Genomic DNA, 26,148 nt, shown 5'->3' with positions numbered 1-26,148 from the left:
AGCGGAAGTTTTCGGGCACCTTAAAGACTGACGCATGCTTACTCCAGCCTAAACTGGGGCGTGGCTCCTGATTCTAGAATAAAAACTGGTTTACTCATGTTCTTCTTTGTGCTGCAGCAGGCTAATGGGGCAATCCACTAATAAATGAAGCCAAATTTATCCATGTATCCCCCGTGTTGTATGTAAACCGCCCTGAGCCATATGGAAGGGTGATATAGAAATCAAATGAAAATAAATAAATAAATAATTATGAATCAATTACATTCAACCAGTTGGCTACCAGGACAAGCTGTGTAGAAATTTAATAATACTTAATAATCTCAAACTCTCTGCACCATCACTGATTCGACTGAGGTACCGTTCCTCCCTTCAAGTGGTTTACGATAAAAGTATAATACAGATAAAACCAGTACCTCCCCACCCCAATACCCTCCACAGGGCTAATCGGACCGAGGAGTGTGTGTGTCTAAAACAGGGGGAGAGGCCAAGGGAAGGAGAGAGGGAAACCCATATCATTGCCAGATAGCTGTGGTCTCAGCCTGGTTTAAAAACTGGTTTAATCATGCTCTTCTTTGCGCTGCAGCAGGCTAGTGGGGCAATCCACTAATAAATGAAGCCAAATTCAGCCATGTATCCCCCATGGCGGAAGAGTGCCATTTTGCAGACCCCGTGGAAATTTGGCAGCCCCGTCAAGGCCCAGATTTCAGCTGGCATCTCATTCCACAAAGCTGGAGCCAGGGCCGAAAAAGCCCTCTTTCTGGTCGGGGTCCAGAGAACCTCTTGGGGCCCAGGGATTACCAGCAAGTTCATGTTCGCAGAGCGCAACGCACTCCAGGAAGCACGCTTTCAGAAAGGAAACCGGACCAGAAAAAGAGCAACAACGTTCATTTCCCCTGCCGTTTCCTCCGACATGAATGTGCACAAGGGGAAGCAAAACACCTTTGCACAGATGTGACCCTGCTTTGGCAGCCCTGCAGATGACAGCGGCTCTCCGCCAGTTCACCAGCAACTACAGCCTGCTGGACCTCTGCTGGGCTGACCGCGAAAACCGCGGCCATTTGGAGGAGAGCACGGATTGCTGTTTCGGAGACGTTGCCCAGAACAGGCACCCTTTGCTGGGTTGTCGGTTTCCAAGAGGGGCTGGAGATGTCCCAGGATTATGACTTATCCCCAGACTGCATAGAGAGGCCAATTTCCAGGTGAAGGTTGGGGATCCCACAGAATTACAGCTCCTCTCCAGACTGGAAAGACCAGTCCCCCCTGGAGAAAATGGACGCTTCTTCCTCCCTTTCCTCCCCCAGTTCCATCCCCAGATCTCCAGGAGTTTCCAATCTGGAGCGGACAACTCTAAGACCATCTAAATCAGGGGTAGTCAAACTGCGGCCCTCCAGATGTCCATGGACTACAATTCCCAGGAGCCCCTGCCAGCATTCACTGGCAGGGGCTCCTGGGAATTGTAGTCCATGGACATCTGGAGGGCCGCAGTTTGACTACCCCTGATCTAAATGGTTTATTTAACCTCTCCTGGAGAAAACAGCAGAGAGTGGGCCGCAGAGCATTGTAGTCTCCGGAAGCCCCTCCCCTCCCTAAAGACCCCTTCCCAGGCTCCGCCCTCCCATCTCCAGGTATTTCCAAACCTATTGCTAGCAAACCACCTCCCAGTATGCAGCTCTCCCAAAGTCCACAGTTTTTCGTAAGCCCCAGCAACCACGGCACGTTCTTGTGCATCCTTTCCAGCTGCTCTCCGAGAGGTTTCTTCCAAGTTTAGGGCTCCCGGAACCAAAAGGCCAGCTGAGGTTAGGATGGGGGGAGCTGCCTCGGCCTCCCACCCACCCCATCTGCCTGCCCTCTGGATGAGGCGGCAAAAGGAGACTTCAGGCCAAGGCTCTCCTGGGGCAGAAGGAAGAGGACGGAGCCGCTGCCCTCCGCAGCAGGCCGGCCAAGACACGGCCCTAGAGAGGCACTGAAAATAGCCACCAGCAGGAAGAGCTTGATGCAACACCTGCCCCATCAGCTGCAGCAGATGGTCGGTCGTCCGGTATTGAGTCAGACCAGAGAGGACACCAGCCGCCGCGCAAGCCCCTCTGGAAATTGCACACTGCGGAGAGCAGCTCACGGGCTGGAAAACTCAGTGGGTCCCCCCTCCTTCCTGGCAATTCCCATGTGGGACCCGACCCACCGAGCCACACAAGAGCTCCCTGCCTTCCATTCCACCCACCTGCACCAGCCTCCCGAGGGGGACCTCCTCAGCCTGCCATCCTCCTCGAGGTACCTGTGCCAGGAGTGGTGTTTACCTGGGCAGGTAGTCCTCGGCAAGGACCCTGAGGTTCTTCCTTCAGACCAATCTGCACGGAGCAGAGCAACAGGCCAGAATCCCTCCCGACCCAAGGAACCGCCCCAGAGAACGGACCTCCTGGGGGATGGGGGAGGCGAGCGGTTTACCTACCGTTACAGCCGGGGTTGTCAGCACAGTATTCAAAGTAGGACAGAGCTGTCCCCCCTTCTATACTCGGTGTAACGGAGCTGGATTAAGCTGGGGGAGAGAGGAGTATCTCTTACCCCCAGGTTGCCGGCAGTTATGAGCCTGCTCCGTTCTGCCTTTCGGACCACCTGTTCCCCTTGGCCTGTGTTCAAAGGACACTCCATTCTGCCATTCCTCGCCTCTGGCTCGGAGAAGATGGGAATTCAAACAAACAGAAAGCAGATGGCGGCCACCCCTCCTGAACCCACCGCTCGGTGGCTCCGGCCAGAGTGGCTCGGACAACCCCCCTCCCCCCCACACCCACCCACTAGGAATTTCAAAGCCAGTAGCTGAACTAATTTAGCCAAGACGGTTAGGATTTTGTCAGTATCGACCTGGGCTTGGGGCAGGGAGGGTCTCCCTACCGCACCGAAAACCCCCACTACTTTGGGAATGAATAATTGAAAGGGTGAAATGCCTTCATGTTGGGTGCCAAGAGTTGAGCTGGCATGAAATTCACAAAACCAGCTCCCAAATGGGCAGTCTGTATTAAACACAGGGAGGCAACAGAGGACTGAGGAAACCACGGTAGGCAGAGTTTTCCAAAGAGCACGTTTTAAGAAATAGGACAAAGTCAACCCACCGAAGGCCCTTAGGAGTCAGCACAGAAACACCAACCTTAATATTTTACTTGAGATGCATTATAAAAACAACCCTGTTCAGGAACGAAGCCTTCGGGTTTTATTGGAGGGGGGCCTTCTCTTTTAGGATTTTTGGACAAGGAAAAAGATCAAGAAAATATGGAGAGATATTTAGATGTTTGACGATGAGGATTGTACAGTGAAAATTTGGCAGTTAAAGGAGACACCCGCGACATTTGATTGGCCGATTAAAGTGTCCGTGCTCACCTAGATGGCGAAATGGACAAGTTAGGTCAAAGACAAACTAATATTGGCCTTTAAGACAAAATGTAGATGGAGAACATTAGGGGAAAAGTATAATTGTGGATTTATGACCACTGGTTATGATTTGTGATTTATATATGCAGGGAAATTAGTTTTCTCTGCTCCTGGATATCGTGGGAGAAAGGTAGGGTCACTGCGGCTCAATCAGATTGGTTGCAGATGGGATATTTAAACTGCCCAAAATCAAAATGGAAATAATTCGGTGTAGACAGCAGGGATTGGATCAACCTGGGATTGGAATAAAAGCTCCGTGCAGATTCAGCCCTGATTGGCTCATTTGGAGACTCCCTGCTTTTTTGAGGAGCCTTCCTCCAGGATTTCATTAAGGAAGCAGTCTGTTAGACTGTTAGGACTATCTCCCTCTCCTCTCTTCTTTACAAAGTTGCAGATGACAGTGGATGAGTGAGAGGGTTGTGAGTGTCCTGCATAGTGCAGGGGGTTGGACTAGATGATCCAGGAGTTCCCTTCCAACTCTATGATTCTAAGTCTAAGCAATGCACATCAGTGGCCGCTCATGAAGAAGAGCTGGGTTTTGCACCCTACTTTTTACTACCCAGAAGAGTCCCACAGCAGCTTACAAATCCCTCTTCCATCCTCTGCCTACCACGGACACCGTGTGAGGAAGTTGAGGCTGAGAGAGCTCTGAGAGAACTGCTGTGCGGGAACAGCTCTAAGAGAACTGTGACCCAGCAGGGCTCTACTGAGGGTCTTATGAAGGCCTTGGCCCTTCTGACCTATTGTTGGCCCTCCAGAGGAACTGGCTGGCCCCTGGGTGAGACGGGGGGCTGGACTGGAGGGACCGTCCCTGGCCTGACCCAGCAGGGCTCTCCTGGTGTTCTCACATGCTGCATAAACACCAACCAGTACTGCATCAGCAACCGGGTAACCCAGGCCAGTGTCCACGGCGTCACCCCAGCGTGGCAAAGGCCGGCGGAGTCACTCCCGCATTCTGGCAGGACAGCTGCAGAGCCTGCCCAGGAAGGAACTTGCTGTTTGCAAAATGTCTTGCTGTTCCTGGCCCCGAACCCAAGGACCGAAATAAGCCTGGCAGGCCACCAGAGCTGGGCAGGGGAGGCACAGGGGGTCCCCCACAGCAGGGACCACACCCTCCTGGAGGAAAGCAGGGCCTGGCTTGACCTTTCCGGTCAGCGGTGCCCTGTCTACCAACCAAAGGAAGGGGAAGGGGCCCACAGCCCATTCCAGGGGGCTTCTGCTAGAGATGGTAGCCAAAGACCCCCCAAGGCAGACATCGGTCAGTGAGGAACATCTACTGGTGGGAAGAGAGGGGGGTCCCAGAGTCCCCCGTGGGGCGGATGCTCTTCCCCCACCGCCTGCCGCTCGCCCTTGTCCAGGGATCCCATCCTGTCTGGCTGCCGCTCCGGCCTAATTAAACAAGCCATCCGTCAGCTTCCTCGGCTCTCGTGCCGGGAGTCGGGTTCTCTCGGCCAATGGGTGTGCCAAGGATCATCGGCTAAAGAGCTTGGAACAAGCGGCTGGCCTGAACCGGCACGGCGAGCAGCGCCAACAAGCGGGAATTGAGGAGGCAGCAGTGCGGGGTGCCAGGCTCCCCGAGAGGAAACGGATGCTTCAGAGGGGGGACTCCGTGGCCTGGGACCCCACTGAGGTTCCTTTCCTCCGCAGGCTCTGCCTCAAATCTCCGGGAGGCTCCAGCCTGGAGGTGGCACCCCTACCCTCCATTGCCCACCCGGCAGTTCTCACCCCAGCCGAAATAGCGCCTTCCTGCCCCCTTTCCTCCTTCCGGCCGGGACTAAACAAAGAATAAGAACTGGTTTTTGTACCCCACTTTTCAAGCATCCGGGAGAAGGATCTGTCCAGCCGCTGCTTGAAGACCAACAGTGAGGGGGAGCTCCCCACCTCCTCAGGCAGCCCATTCCCCCACTGAACTAGACTCCTAGAATCCTAGAGTGGGAAGGGTCCACAGAGGCCATCTAGTCCCACCCCTGCTGCTTGAAGACGGCCAGTGAGGGGGAGCTCCCCACCTCCTTAGGCGGCCCCTTCCACTGCTGAACTAGAATCACAGAATCCTAGAGTGGGAAGGGGCCACAAAGGCCATCTAGTCCCACCCCCTGCTCAGTGCAGGATCAGCCTCAAGCATCCAGGAGAAGGATCTGTCCAGCCGCTGCTTGAAGACGGCCAGTGAGGGGGGGGGCTCCCCACCTCCTTAGGCAGCCCCTTCCACCGCAGAACTAGACCCATAGAATCCCAGAGTGGGAAGGGGCCATGCAGGCCATCTAGTCCCACCCCCTGCTCAGTGCAGGATCAGCCTCCAGCATCCAGGAGAAGGATCTGTCCAGCCGCTGCTTGAAGACGGCCAGTGAGGGGGAGCTCCCCACCTCCTTAGGCAGCCCCTTCCCCTGCTGAACTAGACTCCTAGAATCCCAGAGTGGGAAGGGGCCATGCAGGCCATCTAGTCCCACCCCCCGCTCAGTGCAGGATCAGCCTCCAGCATCCAGGAGAAGGATCTGTCCAGCCGCTGCCTGAAGGTGGCCAGTGAGGGGGAGCTCCCCACCTCCTGAGCCAGCCCCTTCCATGGCTGAACTATTCTGAACGGGGGTGTGGGGGAGGGGGGATCCTGATATAGTTCTCCATGTTTAATTTATACCCATTAATGCAGGCAGGTGTGTTAAACACATCGCACACTGCCCAGGGCAGGTCGCCGGGGTAGGCGGTACAGAAATTTAATTAAATGAATAATTATCCTCTCCTTAAGCTTGCAGAGTGCCAGGAGGGCCCTGGGGTGCTCCTGGATACCCACCTGATCTCCAGCCCATAAAGTTCAACTCCCCTGGGAACTCCTGGGCATTGCACCTTGCTGAGTGCCTCCCCCTCCCCTAGCTCCACCCCCAAAATCTCCAGGAATTTAGCAATCCGGCTGGCAACCCTATGTCACCCCCTTGCACTGCTGCCTCTCCCCTGGAGCTAAGAACAGAAGAGTGATTCAGCCGGCATAGCAGCGAGTTAGCACCCCCCAGGCCCTGCCCTTCATTTCATTAGCTCTAATCAGGCGGCTTGGAGCGCCCGCCGGACACACAGCGACACGGGAGCAATTGTCTCATTAGTGTGAGATTCCCACAAGGTTGGCCGGGCCAGCCGCCTGCTGGCAATCCAGAGGGCCCACCGACACCGGTGGGAGGGCCAAGGCGGCCGGAGGAGCACCGGACGTCCCAGGAGAGGGGAAACGTCACAAACGCTGGCCAATATCCAAAGATCATTGACCCAAGAGGGAGTCCTGGACAAGCAGCACAGTCCCTGGGAAGCCTGCTGGGGGGCTGAATTTGTGCCAAGCAGGGAGGGAGGGAGGGAGGGAGGGGCCGTGGGTCAGTGGTAGAGTCCTGCTCAACAGGCAGAATGTTCCAGGTTCAGTCCTGCGTGGTGCAGGGGGTTGGACTAGATGACCCAAGAGGTCCCTTCCATGATTCTTTGTTTGACACCCAGGAGAGATGCTACCCGTCTGAGTAGGCAATATGGATTTTGAGAGGCAGCTTTATGTGCTCAGGCAGATGCTCTTCCACTGAGCCATGGCCCCTCCCTAAAATGCACATAATAAAAGCTGCCTTCTATAGAATTGGCCCATCAGTTGACGGACCAAATCACTGATTGTATTTAAAACATTTGCATGCTACCTTTCCATCCAAGTTAGGCGTTCAAGATGGCAAAGAAAGACCTCTAAATCCCAGAGTCAAGATCAAGGGCCTCTCTGCCCTGTCATTGGCCGTCCAGAAGAACTGATTGGCCTCTGTGTGAGACAGGAGGCTGGACTAGATGAAGATGAATTGGTTCTTATATGCCGCTTTTCTCTACCTGAAGGAGTCTCAAAGGGGCTTCCAATCACCTTCCCTTCCTCTCCCCACAACAGACACCCTGTGAGGGAGGGGAGGCTGAGAGAGCCCTGTGATTACTGAAGGAGAAGAAGAGTTGGTTCTTAGATGCCGCTTTTCTCTCCCTGGAGTCTCAAAGGGGCTTCCAATCACCTTCCCTTCCTCTCCCCACAACAGACACCCTGTGAGGGAGGGGAGGCTGAGAGAGCCCTGTGATTACTGAAGGAGAAGAAGAGTTGGTTCTTAGATGCCGCTTTTCTCTCCCTGGAGTCTCAAAGGGGCTTCCAATCACCTTCCCTTCCTCTCCCCACAACAGACACCCTGTGAGGGAGGGGAGGCTGAGAGAGCCCTGTGATTACTGAAGGAGAAGAAGAGTTGGCTCTTCTATGCCACTTTTCTCTACCCGAAGGAGTCTCAAAGGGGCTTCCAATCTCCTTCCCATTCCTCTCCCCACAACAGACACCCTGTGAGGGAGGGGAGGCTGAGAGAGCCCTGAGATTACTGAAGAAGAAGAAGAAGAGTTGGTTCTTATATGCTGCTTATCTCTACCCGGAGTCTCAAAGTGACTTACAATCTCCTTCCCTTCCTCTCCCCACAACAGACACCCTGTGAGGGAGGGGAGGCTGAGAGAGCCCCGTGATTACTGAAGGAGAAGAAGAGTTGGCTCTTCTATGCCGCTTTTCTCTACCCGAAGGAGTCTCAAAGCAGCTTCCATTTGCCTTCCCTTTCCTCTCCCCACAACAGACACCCTGTGAGGGAGGGGAGGCTGAGAGAGCCCTGAGATTACTGAAGAAGAAGAAGAAGAGTTGGTTCTTATATGCTGCTTATCTCTACCCGGAGTCTCAAAGTGACTTACAATCTCCTTCCCTTCCTCTCCCCACAACAGACACCCTGTGAGGGAGGGGAGGCTGAGAGAGCCCCGTGATTACTGAAGGAGAAGAAGAGTTGGCTCTTCTATGCCGCTTTTCTCTACCCGAAGGAGTCTCAAAGCAGCTTCCATTTGCCTTCCCTTTCCTCTCCCCACAACAGACACCCTGTGAGGGAGGGGAGGCTGAGAGAGCCCTGAGATTACTGAAGAAGAAGAAGAAGAGTTGGTTCTTATATGCTGCTTATCTCTACCCGGAGTCTCAAAGTGACTTACAATCTCCTTCCCTTCCTCTCCCCACAACAGACACCCTGTGAGGGAGGGGAGGCTGAGAGAGCCCTGTGATTACTGAAGGAGAAGAAGAGTTGGGTCTTATATGCTGCTTTTCTCTACCCGAAGGAGTCTCAAAGTGGCTTCCAATCTCCTTCCCTTTCCTCTTCCCACAACAGACACCCTGTGGGATGGGTGAGGCTGAGAGATTGCTGATATCACTGCCCGGTCAGAACAATTTTATCAGGGCTGTGACTAGCCCAAGGTCACACAGCTGGTTGCATGTGGGGGAGTGCAGACTCGAACTCGGCATGCCAGATTAGAAGTCTGCACTCCTAACCACTACATGAAGCTGGCAAACCACCGGACCAAGATGGATCTTCACTAGCACTAGCAGGGCTCTCCTGATGTCCTTAGGAAGGCCTCGGCCTCCCTGCCCTGTGGCTGGCCCTCCAGAGGAACTGTTTGGCCACTGAGTGAGACGGGAGGCTGGACTGGAGGGACCCCTGGTCTGACCCAGCAGGACTCTTCTGATGTTCTTATGAAGGTCTTGGCCTCTGGGCCCTGTTGTTGTCCATCCAGAGGAGCTGGTTAGCCACTGTGTGAAATGGGAGGCTGGACTAGATGGACCCTCATTGATCTGATCCAGCAATGTTCGTCTGGTGTTCTCTTAGCCAACTGAAGGTCCTCACAGTGCAGCCTCTGAGGGCTGGGGAGTGGCTGTGACCAATTGACCCCCAGCCTGCTGCTTGATTAGGGATGGAGGAAGCCTCTTTTCATAAGGGAGCCAGTGAGGAAGCCTAAGAGCTCACTGTGACATGGATCCCAGGCAGAAGTCTTTCCCATCACCTCTTCCTACCTGGACCTTGGAACTGGAGATGCCGGGGATTGAACCTGGGACCTTCTGCACACCAAACAGAGGCTCTCCCCCTGGGCCACAGCCCCTTCCACAACACAATTAGGTGGACCTCCTGGGCCCATTCCCGTAGCCGCAGTACTTCCTCGCACACGAGAACTCTCAGCTCAGCAGTCTTCTTGAAGTCAAGGAAAGCACCAGTTGTGCTCAGGGATCTATCCCATTGTGGGTAGGGCATTTCTGCTGAGCAGGAGACAAATCGGCACCCACCACCCCGCCAGGAGGGCTCTTGCTCAGCAGGCAGGCCGGCCGGAGTCTCGCAGGGCTCTGGCAGGCACAACCGCTGGCGAGGAGTCAAGCATGCCGGTTCCCCTGGCTACGCTGCGTCAAAGCCCCAGTAGGACACCCTTTAACCTTTCCGCTCTGTCCAGAAGCCCGAGAAAGCCGGTTGGGCAGCCAGGCCTCGTCCCCATCCTCAGGGAAACTCTATCCCTCGGCTAAATTGAGTGGCTCAATTGGGGGGGGGGGGGGGGGCTCAGATCCTGAATGCCGAGAGCCCTACCTGAATCCGGGCCGCTGCCTCGTAACCTGAGCTGCGAGAGATCACCGTGATGCAGTCAACAGCTCCTCCCCGGCTGCATCCAGTGCTGGGACTCCCCCGAGCAGAGGAAAAGGGGGGTGAGTTAGGGAAGAGAAGGGCCAATTCCAGTCGGGATGGGTGGGGAGGAGCCCTTGGAGGGTAGTAGCTGCCAGGCAGCACCCCTTGCGGAGGGGAGCATCGGGGGAGGCTGTTTCGCTGGCAGGGCTGATGCCGCTCCAGCTAACCCTGGTTAACCCTGGGCAGGAGGTGGAAACGGTGAACCACTTTGGATCAGCTCTTACCTCAAAAACATTACGACCCTGCGACAGCCCTGGCGGATGAAGCCGTGTCCCTCAGCTTGCAAGACCCAAGCAAGCAATTTGGAGGACATTCATTCATAGGGCCGCCATAAATTAGAAGCAACACGACAGCACTTCTCTCTCTCTCTCTCTCTCTCACACGCCCTGCCTGAGGGGAAAGGCTTGACCCTTAATGCTTGGGTAGACATGGAAGAGGTGGGTGCCTAGGCCAGCTTCCTCCCGAGTAGGAAAAGGCTAGAACAGCATGTGCCGTGGGTGAGAACGCCTGAGGGGGAAGACGGGGGAAACCTATTCCCCATCACCGTCCCACAACGTCACCAAACCCTACCCCACAAAAAGGTAACAAACGTAAAGAGGCTGGTTTAATTCATGCAACAAGGTTTGAATTTACTTCTATCACGGTCCCTAACCAGGACGAGCAGCAGGACATAAAAACGAAGGAGCCCCCCGGCTCTCCTCACAGGGCCCACAAATATTGAGGCACAACCAGAGAAGCTCTCCTTGTCAGTTGGAAGACAAGAATGTTATTTGGGGAAGGGGGGGGGGGGACGGGACGGTTGATGATGAGGCTCTGGCACAGCACAGGCGACCCCCGGTCCTCTCAAACAGCAAAGAGGGAGAGATTTCCACGGGTTAAGGTTTTATTTGGGTCACATAGGCAACGGCTACAGGGCGTCCGCTATTAAAAAACAACCTGGCTCGATCCCTCTCAGGTTAACCCCTCTATAAAACGAGCACAATGTGGGTCAGGTCAGGTCAGGTCAGGTCAGGTCACTGTCACATCTACTCCTGGGCCATGAACTTAAGCTACAATGAAAAAAACAACACCCCTCCAGTGATGGTTTGAGGAAGTAAGAGTCTGAGGAGCCCCAGTCCAGAGGTCACGGGGAGGTGAGAAGAAAACGTCGCTCCTTCCTTTGTGCCGGGGAAACTCCGGTCTGTCGGCTATCAGCACCGAAATCGGTCCGAAAAGTTGGGAGACTTTGGTACTGTCAGGGGCAGGTCGCTTGGCTTGACTTCCACGCTCTGGTACCTGCGGATCGGGTTGGCTTTGTGCACCTGGGAAGGAGGGACAGAAAGAGATCCTAGCGGCCACCGTCTGGGTGTTTAGGCAAGGAACAGGCTGGCCGGAGAAACATGAAATGCCGGAGCAGGTTTATGGTTCTGGTACTCACCTCCGAGGCCATACGTGGCCAGGGTCCTGAGTACCTCAAAGACTGTTAGTTTGCCAACCCCCCTGAAGAGTGGCACGCTCTACCCATTCCAACAAGCTGATGATCCCTGGCCCCAAAGAAGTCTGCCAGGCACCGACTGGAGAGAGAGCTTTTTCATCCATTGCCCCGGCCTGGTGGAACGAGCTCCCGAATGAAATCAAGGCCCTACCGGAACTTGAACAATTTTGTAGTGCCTGCAAAATGGAGCTCTTCCACCAGGCTTTCCGCTGGAGGCCAGCAATGAGGACCTTCCTCTCGCCAGCTTGGCCCCTCACCAGGTGACTCCTGACATCCAACTCCTAACAGAAACTGTTTGCTCCCTAACTGTTGTACTCACCCAGTTGTCACCACTGTTATAACTGGTGGTCACTCACTAATCTAAATGTTGCAATATACCTTTCCACTCCCCATTGGTTCTCTGCACAGCCCCCCCTGCCCCCACGAGGCCCCAGGTGTGCTTTCCAGGCTCCCCCCGCCCCCTGCAGCCGGGCCTCCTACCTGGGGCCTTGCAAGGAACGGCGGAGTCACAGATGTGCCTGGATCTAACAGCCAGGCACGTCTGGGAGGCAAGGGGTGAGGGCTTGGTGAGGGAGGACGGGAGCTGTAGGGGCAGGGCCAATCAGGGTGCAGCTGGCTGCACTCTGATTGGCCCTGGAGAGGCCGGACCGTTCATCCCCCAAGGCTGATTCACAATTATTCAGAGGCACCAAACGTTTAAGATAGTAGTACACTATACTACTACCACTAATAATAATACTACAATATCAAGAACTTTATTTTTATAGCCTGCCCTTCCCACTTGGCAGGTAACAACAAGATCTGTACAACTAGCTTTCCATTAATAAGCCAGTTTTTTTGAACGCCTCAATTAAATTATGTTAAATTAAATTACATTAAACTACATTCCCAACCTGCCTTCTTAGACATATAAAGCCGGCTTCCTCAACCAGGGTTTCGTGAAACCTTGGGATTTCTTGAGAGCCCTGGAAAGGCTTCCCGAATGCGTCAGAGTTAATTTTCTGTACGTTTTAAAATGTGTTAAACATTTTTGACCATATATGGTTATACCGACCAGCCCCCCCCTCCCCGTGGCCACTGATAGGCCTGGAGGGAGTGGGAAGGGGAGGGGCCTCTGAGTGGGCGTGTCCACAGCTCTGCTTCCCCACCCTATTCTGCACCATTGTGCCCCTTTTGGGGTTTCTCAAAGCCTGAAGAATGGGTCAGGGGTTCCTCAAGGGTAAAAACATTGAGACAGGCTTCTATAGAGGGAGTCCAATTTTGCTGGACGGTCGGTTTTTGTGGCCGGTGCAGACGCTGTTCTGTGGGCAGGGAGGCCAGCGTATGCTTGGTGTTTATTCCCGGCCCTCAACCATAGGCCAGGCGGAACAAATGTCTGGCCAGCCCTCCGGAACCGTTTCCTGACAGCCGCCTCCTGTGTTGATCGCGGCTTGAGGGGGAGCCCTCTCCTTGCTGAGCCATCCCGTGGCAGAACGGGCCCTCTGCCCACCCCGGCCGCCGTGCGCGGCTTCACTTACCAGCTCTCCTCGGAGCCTGGCCAGCCTCTCTCTCTCCTGCTCTTCCGCGAAGCGCTTTGCCTCCTCCTGGACGCGGGCCTTCTCCGCCTCCACGTCCGCCAGCCACTTCTCAAACTCCTGCCGTTCTCTGGCCCGCCTCTCCGTGGCCAGCTCAAAACCCTCGGGAACTGCAGAACCAGAAAGCGACTCTGAGTTTGGAAACAGGGGAAACACACCACCAGGGAAGTGAGACGCGGCAACCTCCGTGCAGACCACATCCTCCGTCCAGTGCCGCTGTGCGCAGAGAAACCGAGCGGCCGTCCTTGATGCTAGAGGAGGAGGCAGGCAACGGCAAACCGACTCCTCTGTGCGTTTCTTGCCTGGAATATCCCCCAGCAGCTCCCCCTGTCAACCTGTGGAAACCAGGGTTGTGTGTGCAACCAAAATTACCACCAGAGAGAGCACACCCACCGAGGAAGCCCAAATGCAGGAGACAAGAGCAGTAAATTTAACACAGAGACACACACTCTGACAAAGAAGAGAGAAGAAAACCCAACCCTGACAGGCACTGCAGCTAAAACAGCAGTTTTAATTCACAGTCAATCGGATCTCCTGTAGCCAATCAGAAGCCCTGCTGGGCAGATGCCTCGCCTGCTCAGGTCCACCGTCTCAAAACATGTGTTGGGCACCATGCCAGCAGGAATCTTGGCGCCCACGGGCAGTGTGTTGGGTGCCCTGCCCTACAGGATGGGCATAAGTCAGCCCTGACTTGAGGGCAACTCACGTGGATATACACGCTGAATACGGAGGGTCCCCTTAGGAGGTAGGCTTCTTCTCCAAGAATCTGTCTAATTGTTGTTGTTGTTGCGAAGTCGTGTCCGACCCATCGCGACCCCATGGACAATGATCCTTCAGGCCTTCCTGTCCTCTACCATTCCCCGGAGTCCATTTAAGCTCACACCAATTGCTTCAGTGACTCCATCCAGCCACCTCATTCTCTGTCGTCCCCTTCTTATTTTGCCCTCGATCGCTCCCAGCATTAGGCTCTTCTCCAGGGAGTCCTTCCTTCTCATGAGGTGGCCAAAATATTTGAGTTTCATCCTCAGGATCTGGCCTTCTAAGGAGCAGGCAGGGCTGATCTCCTCTAGGACTGACCGGTTTGTTCGCCTTGCAGTCCAAGGGACTCGCAAGAGTCTTCTCCAGCACCAGAGTTCAAAAGCCTCAATACTTTGACGCTCGGCCTTCCTTGTGGCCCACTGTCTAATGATAACCGATTTCAAAGCCTGTGGCCATCACATCCTCCGGCAGCCAGTTCCGTATTTTAATTACTCTCTGCGTAAAGCGGTGCCTCCTTCGACCCGCCTTGAGCCTACTGCCCATCAGCCCTCAAGTTCTGGGGTTTGGATAGATGGAGAAAAATCCCTCTTTGTTAACTCGATCCCTGGGTGATCCCTGGATGATCCTGGGGCACCCGCTCTGCCCTACCTAATCCGCCCCCTCCCGAGGGTGCTGTTAGCAGGATAACGGGGGAGGCTGGGAAGACTCAGGCGCTGTCCCCAAATCCTTCGAGGCAGGGCCAGATGGAAAGGTGAGAGATTAGACGCCTGCCAATGGCTCCGGAGGGGGCTCGGCTTCCCAGGCCAGGACCCCCCAAGCGAGGACTTTCATCCGGGCCTTCGAGGGCCAGATAGAGGCAGGTGAGGCTGACGGCTGCCGACCTGATCGCAGCTCCTTCTGGCCCTCGCTCTGTGCTCAGTCAGCAGCCTTGGAAGGGATTCCACCTCTCCTTCAAGCTGCAGATGTTGCTGGTCACGACATGCCAAGCGGCCATTGCCCGAAGCGCTACCAGCGTGGTGCCAGGGACGGGGCTGGCCAAACGTGGCTCTCACCTGAAAGGGGCTTGCTCTCCTTCCTGGGCACGAAGGGCTCCTGGTGGACCACGGTGCTGGGGCACGCCTTGAATGAGATGGCTTCCTTCTGCTGCTTCTGCTCCTCCTTGAGCTGTCCGGAGGGGGGAAAGAGTGAGGAAGACCACCTCGGGATGCAACCCTCCAGGAGGGGCCCGGGGATCCTCCAGAATTCCATCTGGTCATCAGCCCCAGGAGAAAATGGATCCGCTGGAGGGAGGGTGGACTTCTGTGGCCCTGAAAGCTGAACACCGGCTCACCCCTTCCCACCCTCCCTCTCATGACCAGCCTACATTCACCCAATCCACCTTGCTGTCAGGTGGCCCTCCAGCCTCTGCTTCAGACCTCCCCGCCCCCCAGGGAAAGGGAGCCCACCACCTCCTGACACTTTAGTCTGCGGGTAGTCAAACTGCGGCCCTCCAGTTGACCGTGGACTACAATTCCCATGAGCGAATGCTGGCAGGGACTCATGGAAATTGTAGTCCACGGTCATCTGGAAGGCCGCAAATTGACTACCCCTGCTTTAGTCTCATAACAGTTCTCTACTGCAGGGGTAGTCAACCTGTGGTCCTCCAGATGTCCATGGACTCCAATTCCCATGAGCCCCTGCCAGCGTTCGCTGGCAGGGGCTCATGGGAATTGTAGTCCATGGACATCTGGAGGACCACAGGTTGACTACCCTTGCTCTACTGGATGCTGCAGCCCTCAGCCTGTGGCAGGCTGGCCTAGGCTTCCCTCCACCCTGGAAGCCCCAAAAAGTGTTCCAAGGCACACACACGGACACCCCCTGCCGCCAGCACCGTGAGCCGGGCCCAGGGAGGCCTCCCGAAGGAGGGGGTCTCCCCCCCCCATCCCACCGCATCTCACCTGCTGCTGCCACAACTCCTGCTTCATGGCCCCCCGCCGGTCGATCTGCAGCTGGAAGGGCTCGGGCTTGGTGGGGCTCTTCACCTTCTTCTCCGGCAGGCTGACGTGGTCAAACTGAGGCGCAGGGTGGGCTCTGAATTTCGGCACCTGCCAAGGAGAGGAAAGGCAGACACGGGCGGGGCTGAGCGGCGCCCAAGACTTCGAGCCGGGCTGCGTGACGAGAACATACGACGGATGCCGGAAGAACTCTGTCGGGTCGCAAAGCCCCACAGACGCAGCGAGAGGAAGCTGGAAGGAGCTGTGCCAACTCGGGCCACAACCTCTTCCTGCATTGACGCAAAATAAAAGTGAGAGGTGCCCAGTGGCTCCGAAAAGCTCCACCCCTGCCACAAATTTTAGCACTCTTTAAGGTACCTCTGGATTCATCCCCTTTTCTGGCCACAAAATTAACTATAGGACGGCCTCCTTCACGCTAGTCTTGCATTTGATGAAGCTGATCTTTTCTCACTGCCCGTAGGAGTCTCAAAGCGGCTCCCAATCGCCTACCCTTCCTCTCCCCGCAGCAGACACCTTGTGAGGGAGGCGGGGCTGAGAGAGCTCTGAGAGAACTGGCTCTAGGTCACCCAGCTGAATGCATGTGGAGGAGGAGGAGGATGGGGGAATCAAACCCAGCTCTCCAGATCAGAGGCTGCTGCCCTTAACCACAACACAGCACCAATACTGAGTCAACACTGTATTTAAGGTGGGGGGTTCCCGGCCTGGGGCATAGAAGGCTGTTTTAGAAAGTGGATGACAGGTGCTCTTGGCTTCCGCCAGGCCGTGAGGATTTTTTTTTAAACATTGGTTCAGCGATAGTTGCCACTTCAGGAATCCCTGGACAGGCTTCATGACTGGGTGGGAGCCAATTAATTTTGCCTTACGCTCTACGGGCACAAACCTGTTGGCCGTTCCCGGCCTCGACCAGGGCCTGGGCCTTTTCGGTCCTGGCGCCTGCCTGGCGGAAGGAGCTCCCGGGTGTGCTGTGGGCCCTGTGGGACTTAGCTGCCTTCCGCAGGGCCTGCAAAACGGAGCTCTTCCGCCAGGTCTATGGTTGAGGCCAGTGTAGGAGGAAGATCTGATGGGGGCTCCCCAGGGCTAGGCAACGTTAAGACCAGCTGTTAATTATGCCCCCCCTCCCATTCCCCTTATTAGATGCTATTGGGGGGATGGGAGATTGAGGACTACACCCATGTTGTCGGGCATGTTTTTGGGTCCTTGGATTGTTTGAATGGGATTTTATTGGGGGTTTTTAGCATGGATGATTGTAAGCCACCACGAGCCGGTCTCAGGAGTGGCGGGAAATACATTTTAACAATGATATATTTAAAAAGATGTTAAACACTTATTGGGTGATAAGGGCCATATATGGTCATGTTGTCCCCCATCCCAGAACGGCCAATGATGGGCCGTGGGGAAGGAGCCCCGGGTGGGCGTGGCCACAGCTCTGCTTCCGGACCCTATTCTGCATGATTGCGCCACTTCTGGGGTTTCTCGAAGCCTGAAGGACGTTTCAGGGGTTTCTCAAGGGTTAAAAAAGGTTGAGAAGGGCTGAGCAAAGGCATTCAGTGGGCCCCTGCAGCTCAGCCTGGCCCCATGTTACCACAGCCCCTTGAACTGTGGGATCGTGTGAGGATCTGCCGGTTTTTGGAACCCCCCCCCCAACATCAGTCTTATGCGCCCCCCCCCCCCCCCCGCCCAAGGCAGAGCAGCCGGCCCCTACCTCTTCCTTCTGAAGCTCTTCGATCTTCTTCTCTTTCTGGAGCAGCCGCTCTTTGTCCCGGGAGTCGAAGGAAAAGGGACACACTTCCACCTGCCGTGGCTCGATGGGCTTAGGCTTTAAGGGGAGTCCGAAGTGAGGCATGGGCTTGGCTTTGATCACGGGAACCACCTCCGCTTCCTAGAAGGGGCAGGAGGCACACGTGAGTAACGCTGTCCATCCTAAAAAGCTAGTTTGCTTTGTGTGGACTCCCCTTTACAGAACCATAGAGTTGGAACGGAACTCCAGGGTCATGTAGTGGCCCAACCCCCTGCAGAAGGCAGGAAACTCACCACGACCTCCACTCTTCTCCCCAGCGGTTCAGAGGAGCTGAAGTTACCCGCCCCTCCTCCATTTTACCTTTACAAAACCCCTTCGGGATGGCTTAAGCTGAGAGAGTGTGCTTGGGGCCCAAGGTGACCCAAACAGCTTCCAGGGACAGAGTGCAGATTTGAACCTGGGTCCTCCAGATTCTAGTCTGATATTCCACCACTAGGACACACCGGCAAATGCAAAGGCAGGGGGAGGCTTGGCTAATCCTGGCTAGGGATGGGAAAGCCTGGGGTAAAAAAAAGAGAAACACCTGGGAAACACCCTCCACACCCCCTCCGTTTCAATAAAAAAACTTGGAAATTTGGGGGATTGCTGAAGAACTCCCCAAAACCATGTTTCTTGTGAAACGAGCAGACTGCTTCTTACAGCGGGGGTATTCCTCACCCAAAATGGATGCATGAAAAAGTCTGAGGACTTTTCCAATTTGCCCAGTAGAAAAACCAGGAGAAGTACCAGGAAAACTCTGCTCTCAAGAATTGTGGGCAAAAATTAATAGGCAATGCACAAAATGATAAAGGAACATAAGAGAAGCCATGTGGGTGGGATCAGGCCAGTGGCCGAACCAGTCCAACACTCTGTGTCACCCAGGGGCCGAACTCCAGGGGCCATTAAGCAGCTCACCTGGCAGCCCCACGGTCCAAGATGGCTGCTCACCTGTACTCAAATCAGAGCAACCTTCTATTCCGAGGGCCGGCAGGCGAAAGCCACCACTTCCTGTGACCAGCAGCAGATATACCTCTCTGTGCCTCCCCCCCCCTAACATGGATTTCCCCAGGTCTTAATGGGAACTTGTTTTCATATTCCTCAGGTAGCAAAAATTAAACTAGCTCCTAAGGTACCAGAGGCCCGATCATCAATCAAAAGGGAGCTTGGAAGCCAGAAATCCGGAGATTTGCGAAAGAGAAAGGGCGCCGGGAAAGTAAAGACAAGAATGAACCTGAGATCTCATTTAACTAGATGTGATCCCCCCCACCCCATAATTCTGCCCCACCTGCCCCCAGGACACCCCAACTAACCTTCTCCTTCTCCTCTTCTTTAGCCAGGGTACTGACTCTGTTCCGGAGTGCAAATGCAGGGGACTTGGGAACGGTGACGGGGATCGGCTTTTTCTCCGGGACACCCTGCAGGAAGAAAGCGGGCAGAGCTCCGGATTGTGAGGGGATTCTAGGGAACACACAGTCACACGACTTGTAGGAGGGCACAGATCACTTCCGGAGGAGTCTCTAATCATGTTTGTGCACCCCTGTTCATCTTTTCCCTCTATCGCACCCCGTCCAGAGAATTTCTGATTCTGAGCTGGCAAGAACGCCCACACCCATCGCAAAATCGCCAGGACCCACTTCCTCTGCAGAGAAACAGAAAAGTTTTGGGACATACCACCACTTCCTCCAGGATCTTGGTTGGACACGGCCTGGAATGGAACTCGAAGTGCTCCTTCTCTGGCTGCTTCTTGCTCTCGCGCTCCTGGATCCGCTTTTCGATCTCCAGGTCAAACCCGATGGGCTTGGTGGGCTCTTTCACCGGGGGCTTCCTGGGCAAGATGGGGCCCCCCTCCAGGATCCTGGGGTTGAGCTCTTGAGCTCTGAACTTGTACCTGTTCGGCAGGTAAGCAGGGAGTCAGATTCTGAACCTTCCCTCCCTATCACTGAGCAGGGGGTTGGACTAGAAATCAGGGGTGGACAAACTGTGGCTCTCCAAATGTCGGTGGACTACAATTCCCATGAGCCCCTGCTGGCGCATGCAAGTTCGGGGCCCTCAAAGTTCAGAGGACTCCAGGAATATTGCTGACCCTGCTAGCTTGTTGCTTCCCTGCAGGGCTTCCAACCAGAAGGAACCGAAGCAGAACCGGGCAGATCTAAACAGAACACGCCTTGACTAAAGCCCTCTGTGCTTGGTGCTTGGCCTCAGCTTGGCCTCACTCAATTGTGGATAAGAAGTCGCACTCACTGTTGGAGAGCTGCCAGCTCCTCCTCAGCCAGCTCCGCCGAACTCTTGCAAGTGACGGGTCTCGAGCGATTCTTGGTTTCCAGGCAGGGAGTTTTGGGGTTGGTCAGCACAGCCTTCAGGGGCCTTCTTGGAGGCACTGCACACAGGAGAGGCAAGGCAGAGGGAGAGGAGAAGAAGAAGAGTTGGTTCTTATATGCCGCTTTTCTCTACCCGAAGGAGGCTCAAAGCGGCTTCCAGTCGCCTTCCCTTTCCTCTCCCCACAACAGACACCCTGTGAGGGAGGGGAGGCTGAGAGAGCCCTGAGATTACTGAGGAAGAAGAAGAGTTGGTTCTTGTATGCCGCTTTTCTCTACCCGAAGGAGGCTCAAAGCGGCTTCCAGTCGCCTTCCCTTTCCTCTCCCCAAAACAGACACCCTGTGAGGGAGGGGAGGCTGAGAGAGCCCTGAGATTACTGAGGAAGAAGAAGAGTTGGTTCTTATATGCCGCTTTTCTCTACCCGAAGGAGGCTCAAAGCGGCTTCCAGTCGCCTTCCCTTTCCTCTCCCCACAACAGACACCCTGTGAGGGAGGGGAGGCTGAGAGAGCCCTGAGATTACTGAGGAAGAAGAAGAGTTGGTTCTTGTATGCCGCTTTTCTCTACCCGAAGGAGGCTCAAAGCGGCTTCCAGTCGCCTTCCCTTTCCTCTCCCCAAAACAGACACCCTGTGAGGGAGGGGAGGCTGAGAGAGCCCTGAGATTACTGAGGAAGAAGAAGAGTTGGTTCTTATATGCCGCTTTTCTCTACCCGAAGGAGGCTCAAAGCGGCTTCCAGTCGCCTTCCCTTTCCTCTCCCCACAACAGACACCCTGTGAGGGAGGGGAGGCTGAGAGAGCCCTGAGATTACTGAGGAAGAAGAAGAGTTGGTTCATGTATGCCGCTTTTCTCTACCCGAAGGAGGCTCAAAGCGGCTTCCAGTCGCCTTCCCTTTCCTCTCCCCACAACAGACACCCTGTGAGGGAGGGGAGGCTGAGAGAGCGCTGATATCACGGCTCGGTCAGAACAGCTTTCTCAGTGCTGTGCAGAGGCCAAGGTCCCAAGCCGGCTGCATGTGCAGGAGGAACAGGGAATCAAACCCTGCTCTCCATATTAGAAGCTGCCACTCTCAACTACAATACCACGCCAGCAAAGCAGACCTGGATGCTTAAATCCACGCAAGCTACAGGATCCACAGGCTGAGAAACGGTGCCTAGGGGGTCTGCATACCGGCAAAGAAGAACGCACACCAGCTAAAAGGCCATCTATCTTTCTACCATCTTCCAGGAGCTGACAGGAGGGCCGTGCCAGTCAAGCCAAGAGAGGAAGCAGCAGTGCCAGCTGGCCAATGCCTGCCTCTGTGCCGCCACCCTGCTCTTCTTGGCGGTCGCTCATCCCAGTACCAACAGGAACCAGCCTCACTCAGCTTACAAGACTGGACAAAGAAGACGGGGCAGACAACTGCACCCCGCGTTGCTATGAAGCCAAAAGGCTGCCGAATTCTCCCCTCCGGGGCCCAGAGAGACGCCTGGCAGAACCCCCCGCCCCCCCGCCTTACCTTCCTCCTCCTTCCGGCTCCGCAGATGGTAGCGCGAGGGGGTGCTTCTCTGGAATTTCTCCACTTGCTGAGCCAAGGACACAAACTCTGGGACGGTGGCGTCGTGCTTCCGCTTGTTGCCTTGGGACAGGTTGAAGGGCTTTGGGATCGTGGCTCCCTTGGCCACGCGGGCCTGAAAGCAGACGAAGCCGCCCGTTTAACAGCAGGACCAAGCTGACTTTGCTCCAGGAAACGCTTTGCTTTACTGCACCACTGGGGAAACGCCTTTATTTCTACTGGGACAACTCTGTCTGCTGGGCTGCCCTCAACGAGTTCTAGGATTTGGCAAATAGCCGGCAGCTTGTGAAAAGGGACAGGGCCCGGAAGGGACAGATGCACCAGCCAGGAAATTCCTGGGCCTGAGCAGCAGCCCGGCACCTCTCGATATTACGTGAGAACACCAGAGAAACCATGCTGGGTCGAAGCAATGGCCCCTCCGGTCCGACAGCCAAAGCCCAGGGGGCATCAGGAGGTCCGCCAACAAGACCACTCCCACTGTGACCCCCTCCAGTACCGAGAAGCCAGAACATCCCTGCCTTAGACATGAGGACATAAGTCGCTTGGAGCAGGCCGATGGCCCCTCCAGTCCAACAAACCCAGGGTCCATCAGAAAACCCACCAGTGGGGCCAAAACTCCAGGGGCCCTCTTACTGTGGCTCCCCAAGCACCAAGAAATGAGAGCATCCCTGTCTTGAACAGAGTTTTCCATCTATACATTCTGGCAATTAGCCCCCCCCCCCCCCCCCCCGTATGTACACTTGAATCCCTGCACAGGCTATGGATGGTCTCTCTCTGCTGTTCTTGTTACCAGCATGGCGGCCAGGTGTCCCAATGTCGTGGTTCGGTCCTTGGTGGCTTGGGAACCGGACCGAACCCCGCCATCAGAGGCGCCCGCGATCACGGAGGTAGGGCATGGTGATCATAGGCAAGCCGGCAGCTGGGCGCCCCACCCGATCGTTGAGGTGGCAATGGCCGCAAAAGAACCTCAATGTCCCCCTCCACCTTTTGACAAGGGCCCGGAGATGGCCCTTTGTTCCAGGAAAATGGGCCATCAGGAACCCCGGAAAACCTCGCATATGTGCATGAGTCATGATTGTATCAGCATGTTCCCTCCGCAAGTACTGGGTGGGGCAATACAGCCTAAGGAGGTGGGTTTTGTATAAAAGGGAGCTTCCACCTGGAGTTCGGTGGAAGCTCTTACTCCATACCAGCGGACTCCACGTTGCTGAAATAAAGCTTGTTCCTGTTGTATCGTTCACCAGGCCTGGCGTGACGTTTTCTTCAAAGGGGCACCCTGTTTTTTCAGTTAGCAAGCGGGTCCCCGACACCCCTGCCCCATGGAGGTGAGCATGCTGAAGAAACTACAGACAAATTCTGACTTTTCATTATAATATGCTTTCTCAACCAGGGTTCTGCGAAACGCTGGGGCTTCTTGACGGCTCCGGAAGGGTTTCCCAAATTATATATATATGTATGTATTAGGTGATAGAACATAGGTCATGTCGACCTGTCCCTGCCCTCCCCAAATGGCCAATGAGGGGCCCTGGAGGGGGCGGGGAGGGGAGGGGCCTCTTAGGTGGGCGTGTCCACAGCTCTGCTTTCCAGCCATGTTTTGCACCATCGCCCCACTTGTGGGGTTTCCCGGAGCTGGAAGAATGTTTCCGGGGTTTCTCAGTGGTAAAGAAAGTCAAGGAAGGCTGCTCTGAGACATCCCTTTCCCCCAGATCCTCACAGGGGTCCGAGGACGTTTCGTTTTTAAATGAGCATCCTCCCTAGGGGATCAGCTCTGGAGGACGAACCATTAGGACGACCTGTCAAAGTGGTCAGAATGGTAGAGCTGCTGGGTCTGCCGGCAGCACCAGCTGCCCGGAAGCTTCCTCTACCTGGCCTTTTTAAAGCAAGACTTGCTACCTGAAGGCCTTTCTGCCACCCCTGCAGCCAGGAGGCCCTCAGATCGGGAGTCCCGGGGCCTTCCCCTCTCACCGGAGATGCCGGGTGTTTCCGCAGGGCTGCCGCAAAATCCACCGACTTGTACTCCGTCCCGGGCTGGGTCTCGCCGTGCTGCTTAATCCGGTCATCTGTGCAGAAGTGGAAGTCAATCGGCTTCGTTTGCTGGGTCACCGTCTTCTTGGCCGGTTGCCCTGGAGGGAAGAGAGGAAAGGCCTCAGTTTGGAGGGAAGCAGGCGTGGCCCTTCGCCGGTGTGAGAGCCAGCGGGGCATCATGGTGAAGAGCGGCAGCCTCTAAACTGGAGAACTGGGTTCAATTCCCCGCTCCTCCATATGCAGCCCGCTGGCCAGTCCCAGTTCTCTCAGAGCTCTCCCAGCCCTACCTACTTCATGAGGTACCTGTTGTGAGAAGAGGGGGAGGTGATTTTAAGCCGCTTCGAGACTCCTTTGGGTAGAGAAAAACGGGGTACAAAAAAAACATCTCTTCTTTGAATCACAGAGTTAGAGGGCACCACCAGGGTCATCTAGTCCAACCCCCTGCAGAAAGCAGGGAATTCACAACTCTTTTCTGTTAGAGGCATGGAAGGCAGCTTGGACTCCTCCTGTGAAAGCACCCCCACCCACCTGATCCAGATAAAACTGCCCTAAATATACTATTTCTGGTTCCAGTCAAGCCAAGTCCACTCTAGCGCCCTTTGGCCCCATTGTCAGAAGATGGGGGGACTTAATCCCAGAAGCCCCTGGCAAGGCGCAAACGACAGGACATTCTGGAGGTCAATAAGTCATGGGGTTGCCATGAGCTGGAAGCAACTCAAAGGTGCAACATACACACATATTATACATTATTCATTTATTATTATTTGCAACATTTATATCCGGGCCTTTCTTCCCTCGCCAGGGCTACTGAGGCAGCTAAAAGATTGGAAACATAAGTCAAAAGCAGGTCCTTAAAAAGCATTCGCACCAAACAAAAGACAGCATCATTAATACGGTGTTGGGCAGTATCCTCAAGCAGCAGACCCAGTGGGGTTTGGAAAGGCAGGAGACGTTTGGAGGCGGCCTGCCTGGCCTGTCCTTGCATAGTCGCCCGGGATGTCCATGGCAGCCATCTCCCACCCAAGGACTAATCAGGGCCAACCCTGATCAACTTCCGAGATCGGCTAAGCTTGGGCCACCCAGGCCAGGGCAGAGATGGTCAGAGGGGGGCAGGCGTTACCTTCCTCTGAGGCCCCGGAAAGGCACATGAGGCGGACAGAGGGAGAGGGCTGCCCGGTACAAGCAGGACTCCGGGCCATGAAAGGAAGGAGCAAGAAACTGAAAAAAGGATGCAACAAGCGCTGGAACCTCTCATGCACCATTGAGCATCAAAGACAGCCAGTCCCCTGTCCTGCAAGTCCCAATCAAAACCACTCATACAAACCTATGGGAAGAAGGTAGCTAAAGAAGAAGAGGAGGAAGAGTTGGTTTTTATACACCACTTTTCTCTACCCAAAGGAGTCTCAAAGTGGCTTCCATTCGCCTTCCCTTTCCTCTCTCCAAAACAGACACCCTGTGAGGTGGGTGAGGCTGAGAGAGCCCCGAGATAACTGAATAATTGGTTCTTATACCACTTTTCTCTACCCAAAGGAGCTTCAACGCAGCTTACAGTCACCTTCCCTTTCCTCTCCCCACAATGGACACCCAGTGAGGTGGGTGAGGCTGAGAGAGCCCTGAGATTCCTGCTTGGTCAGAACAGCTTTATCAGTGCTGTGGCAAGCCCAAGGTCACCCAGCTGGCTGCATGTGGGGGAGCGTGGAGTCACACCCGGATCACCAGATTAGAAGTCCACACTCCTAACCACTACCCCAAACAGCTAGAAAGTGAGACTTGGAAAGAGGAGTGATTTCAGATGCCAACTGACAACAATCAGGCCATAGAAAAGGGAAAAGAGCTGGAGTCCAGGAACACCCTGCTCACTTCTTCAGATACAGCTAGAATTTGTGTCCATCTGTTGTCATATCCTGCAGAGTGCAGTGATTTCAGATGCCGAATGACAATGGCAGGGCTAACTGGATGAGGAGAAATTAGTATTAATATGTGAAAATATCAGAACTGGTAATGAGACAGAAAACCTAGGTCTCGATTCAGTCCAGGAGGATGCCTTGTCTTGAGCTTCATTGCTGAACTGCAACGGATCTGAAAGCTCAAGCCTGAACTGGATCAAGAGCTAGTTTTCTTGTTTCCTCACTAATGCTGATTTTTCTAGGCCTCTGGCCCCCTCTGCATAGCACACCGCACCCAGTTCACACCTGGGTCGAGTCTGGCTTACCCGGTCCAGCAATGGCGACCTTGAGGGACTCCTCGTTCTTCCGCCGCATTTCAGCCACCCCCTGCTGCAACTGCTGCATTCGCTCCAGCTCCAGCTCCTCCGTAGACTTCAGCTTGGCTGACGGATTCCTCCTGGAAAACAGAAAGCGTCTTGCACAGCCGCTAGGGACCAGGGGTAGTCAAACTGCGGCCCTCCAGATGTCCATGGACTACAACTCCCAGGAGCCCCCTGCCAGCGAATGCTGGCAAGGGCTCCTGGAAATTGTAGTCCATGGACATCTGGAGGGCCGCAGTTTGACTACCCCTGTGCTAGACGAAGGGCAGAGGAGATAGCCAAAGCTAGACATGTTTCCCAACCCGTGGGGGTAAGATCCAAAATCGGATCCCAGAACAGCGCTCCCCAAGGGCCATCACTGCCTTGTCCACAGCTATCTTTCTAGATCTTGGACACTGAGATCTGACCCTGGAAACAAACCCTTCCATGCCATATACATTAGTTGGCATTTCTTCACTGCACACACATGCTAATCGAGTACAATGGGTCCTGACAGTTA

At 54.9% G+C, this 26,148-nt stretch overlaps 1 protein-coding gene across 4 annotated transcripts in view; it reads right to left on the bottom strand.

Annotated features, from left to right (window-relative positions):
- Positions 1–10,779: 10,779 nt before the first annotated feature.
- The window catches only part of TPX2 (TPX2 microtubule nucleation factor), a 36,058-nt gene continuing 20,689 nt past the window's right edge, over positions 10,780–26,148 (bottom strand). For 2 of the 4 annotated variants that reach the window (XM_077336047.1, XM_077336049.1), the window contains 11 exons: positions 25,596–25,726; positions 23,324–23,481; positions 21,302–21,473; positions 19,734–19,869; positions 19,164–19,380; positions 18,803–18,907; positions 17,418–17,594; positions 15,659–15,805; positions 14,774–14,885; positions 12,906–13,093; positions 10,780–11,215 (listed from right to left, as the gene is read on the bottom strand). In XM_077336047.1, coding sequence (XP_077192162.1) covers positions 11,105–11,215; positions 12,906–13,093; positions 14,774–14,885; positions 15,659–15,805; positions 17,418–17,594; positions 18,803–18,907; positions 19,164–19,380; positions 19,734–19,869; positions 21,302–21,473; positions 23,324–23,481; positions 25,596–25,726 — 1,654 coding nt within the window. In that variant the 3' untranslated portion in view covers positions 10,780–11,104. The remainder of the gene's footprint in view (positions 11,216–12,905; positions 13,094–14,773; positions 14,886–15,658; positions 15,806–17,417; positions 17,595–18,802; positions 18,908–19,163; positions 19,381–19,733; positions 19,870–21,301; positions 21,474–23,323; positions 23,482–25,595; positions 25,727–26,148) is intronic. The other 2 variants (XM_077336048.1, XM_077336051.1) reach the window with 1 other exon arrangement.

This window comes from Paroedura picta, chromosome 4 (genome assembly GCF_049243985.1).
Source record: "Paroedura picta isolate Pp20150507F chromosome 4, Ppicta_v3.0, whole genome shotgun sequence".
Lineage (NCBI taxonomy): Eukaryota > Metazoa > Chordata > Lepidosauria > Squamata > Gekkonidae > Paroedura > Paroedura picta.
The sequence above is the reverse complement of the archived record's forward strand: the minus strand, read 5'-3'. Positions and strand labels throughout refer to the sequence as shown.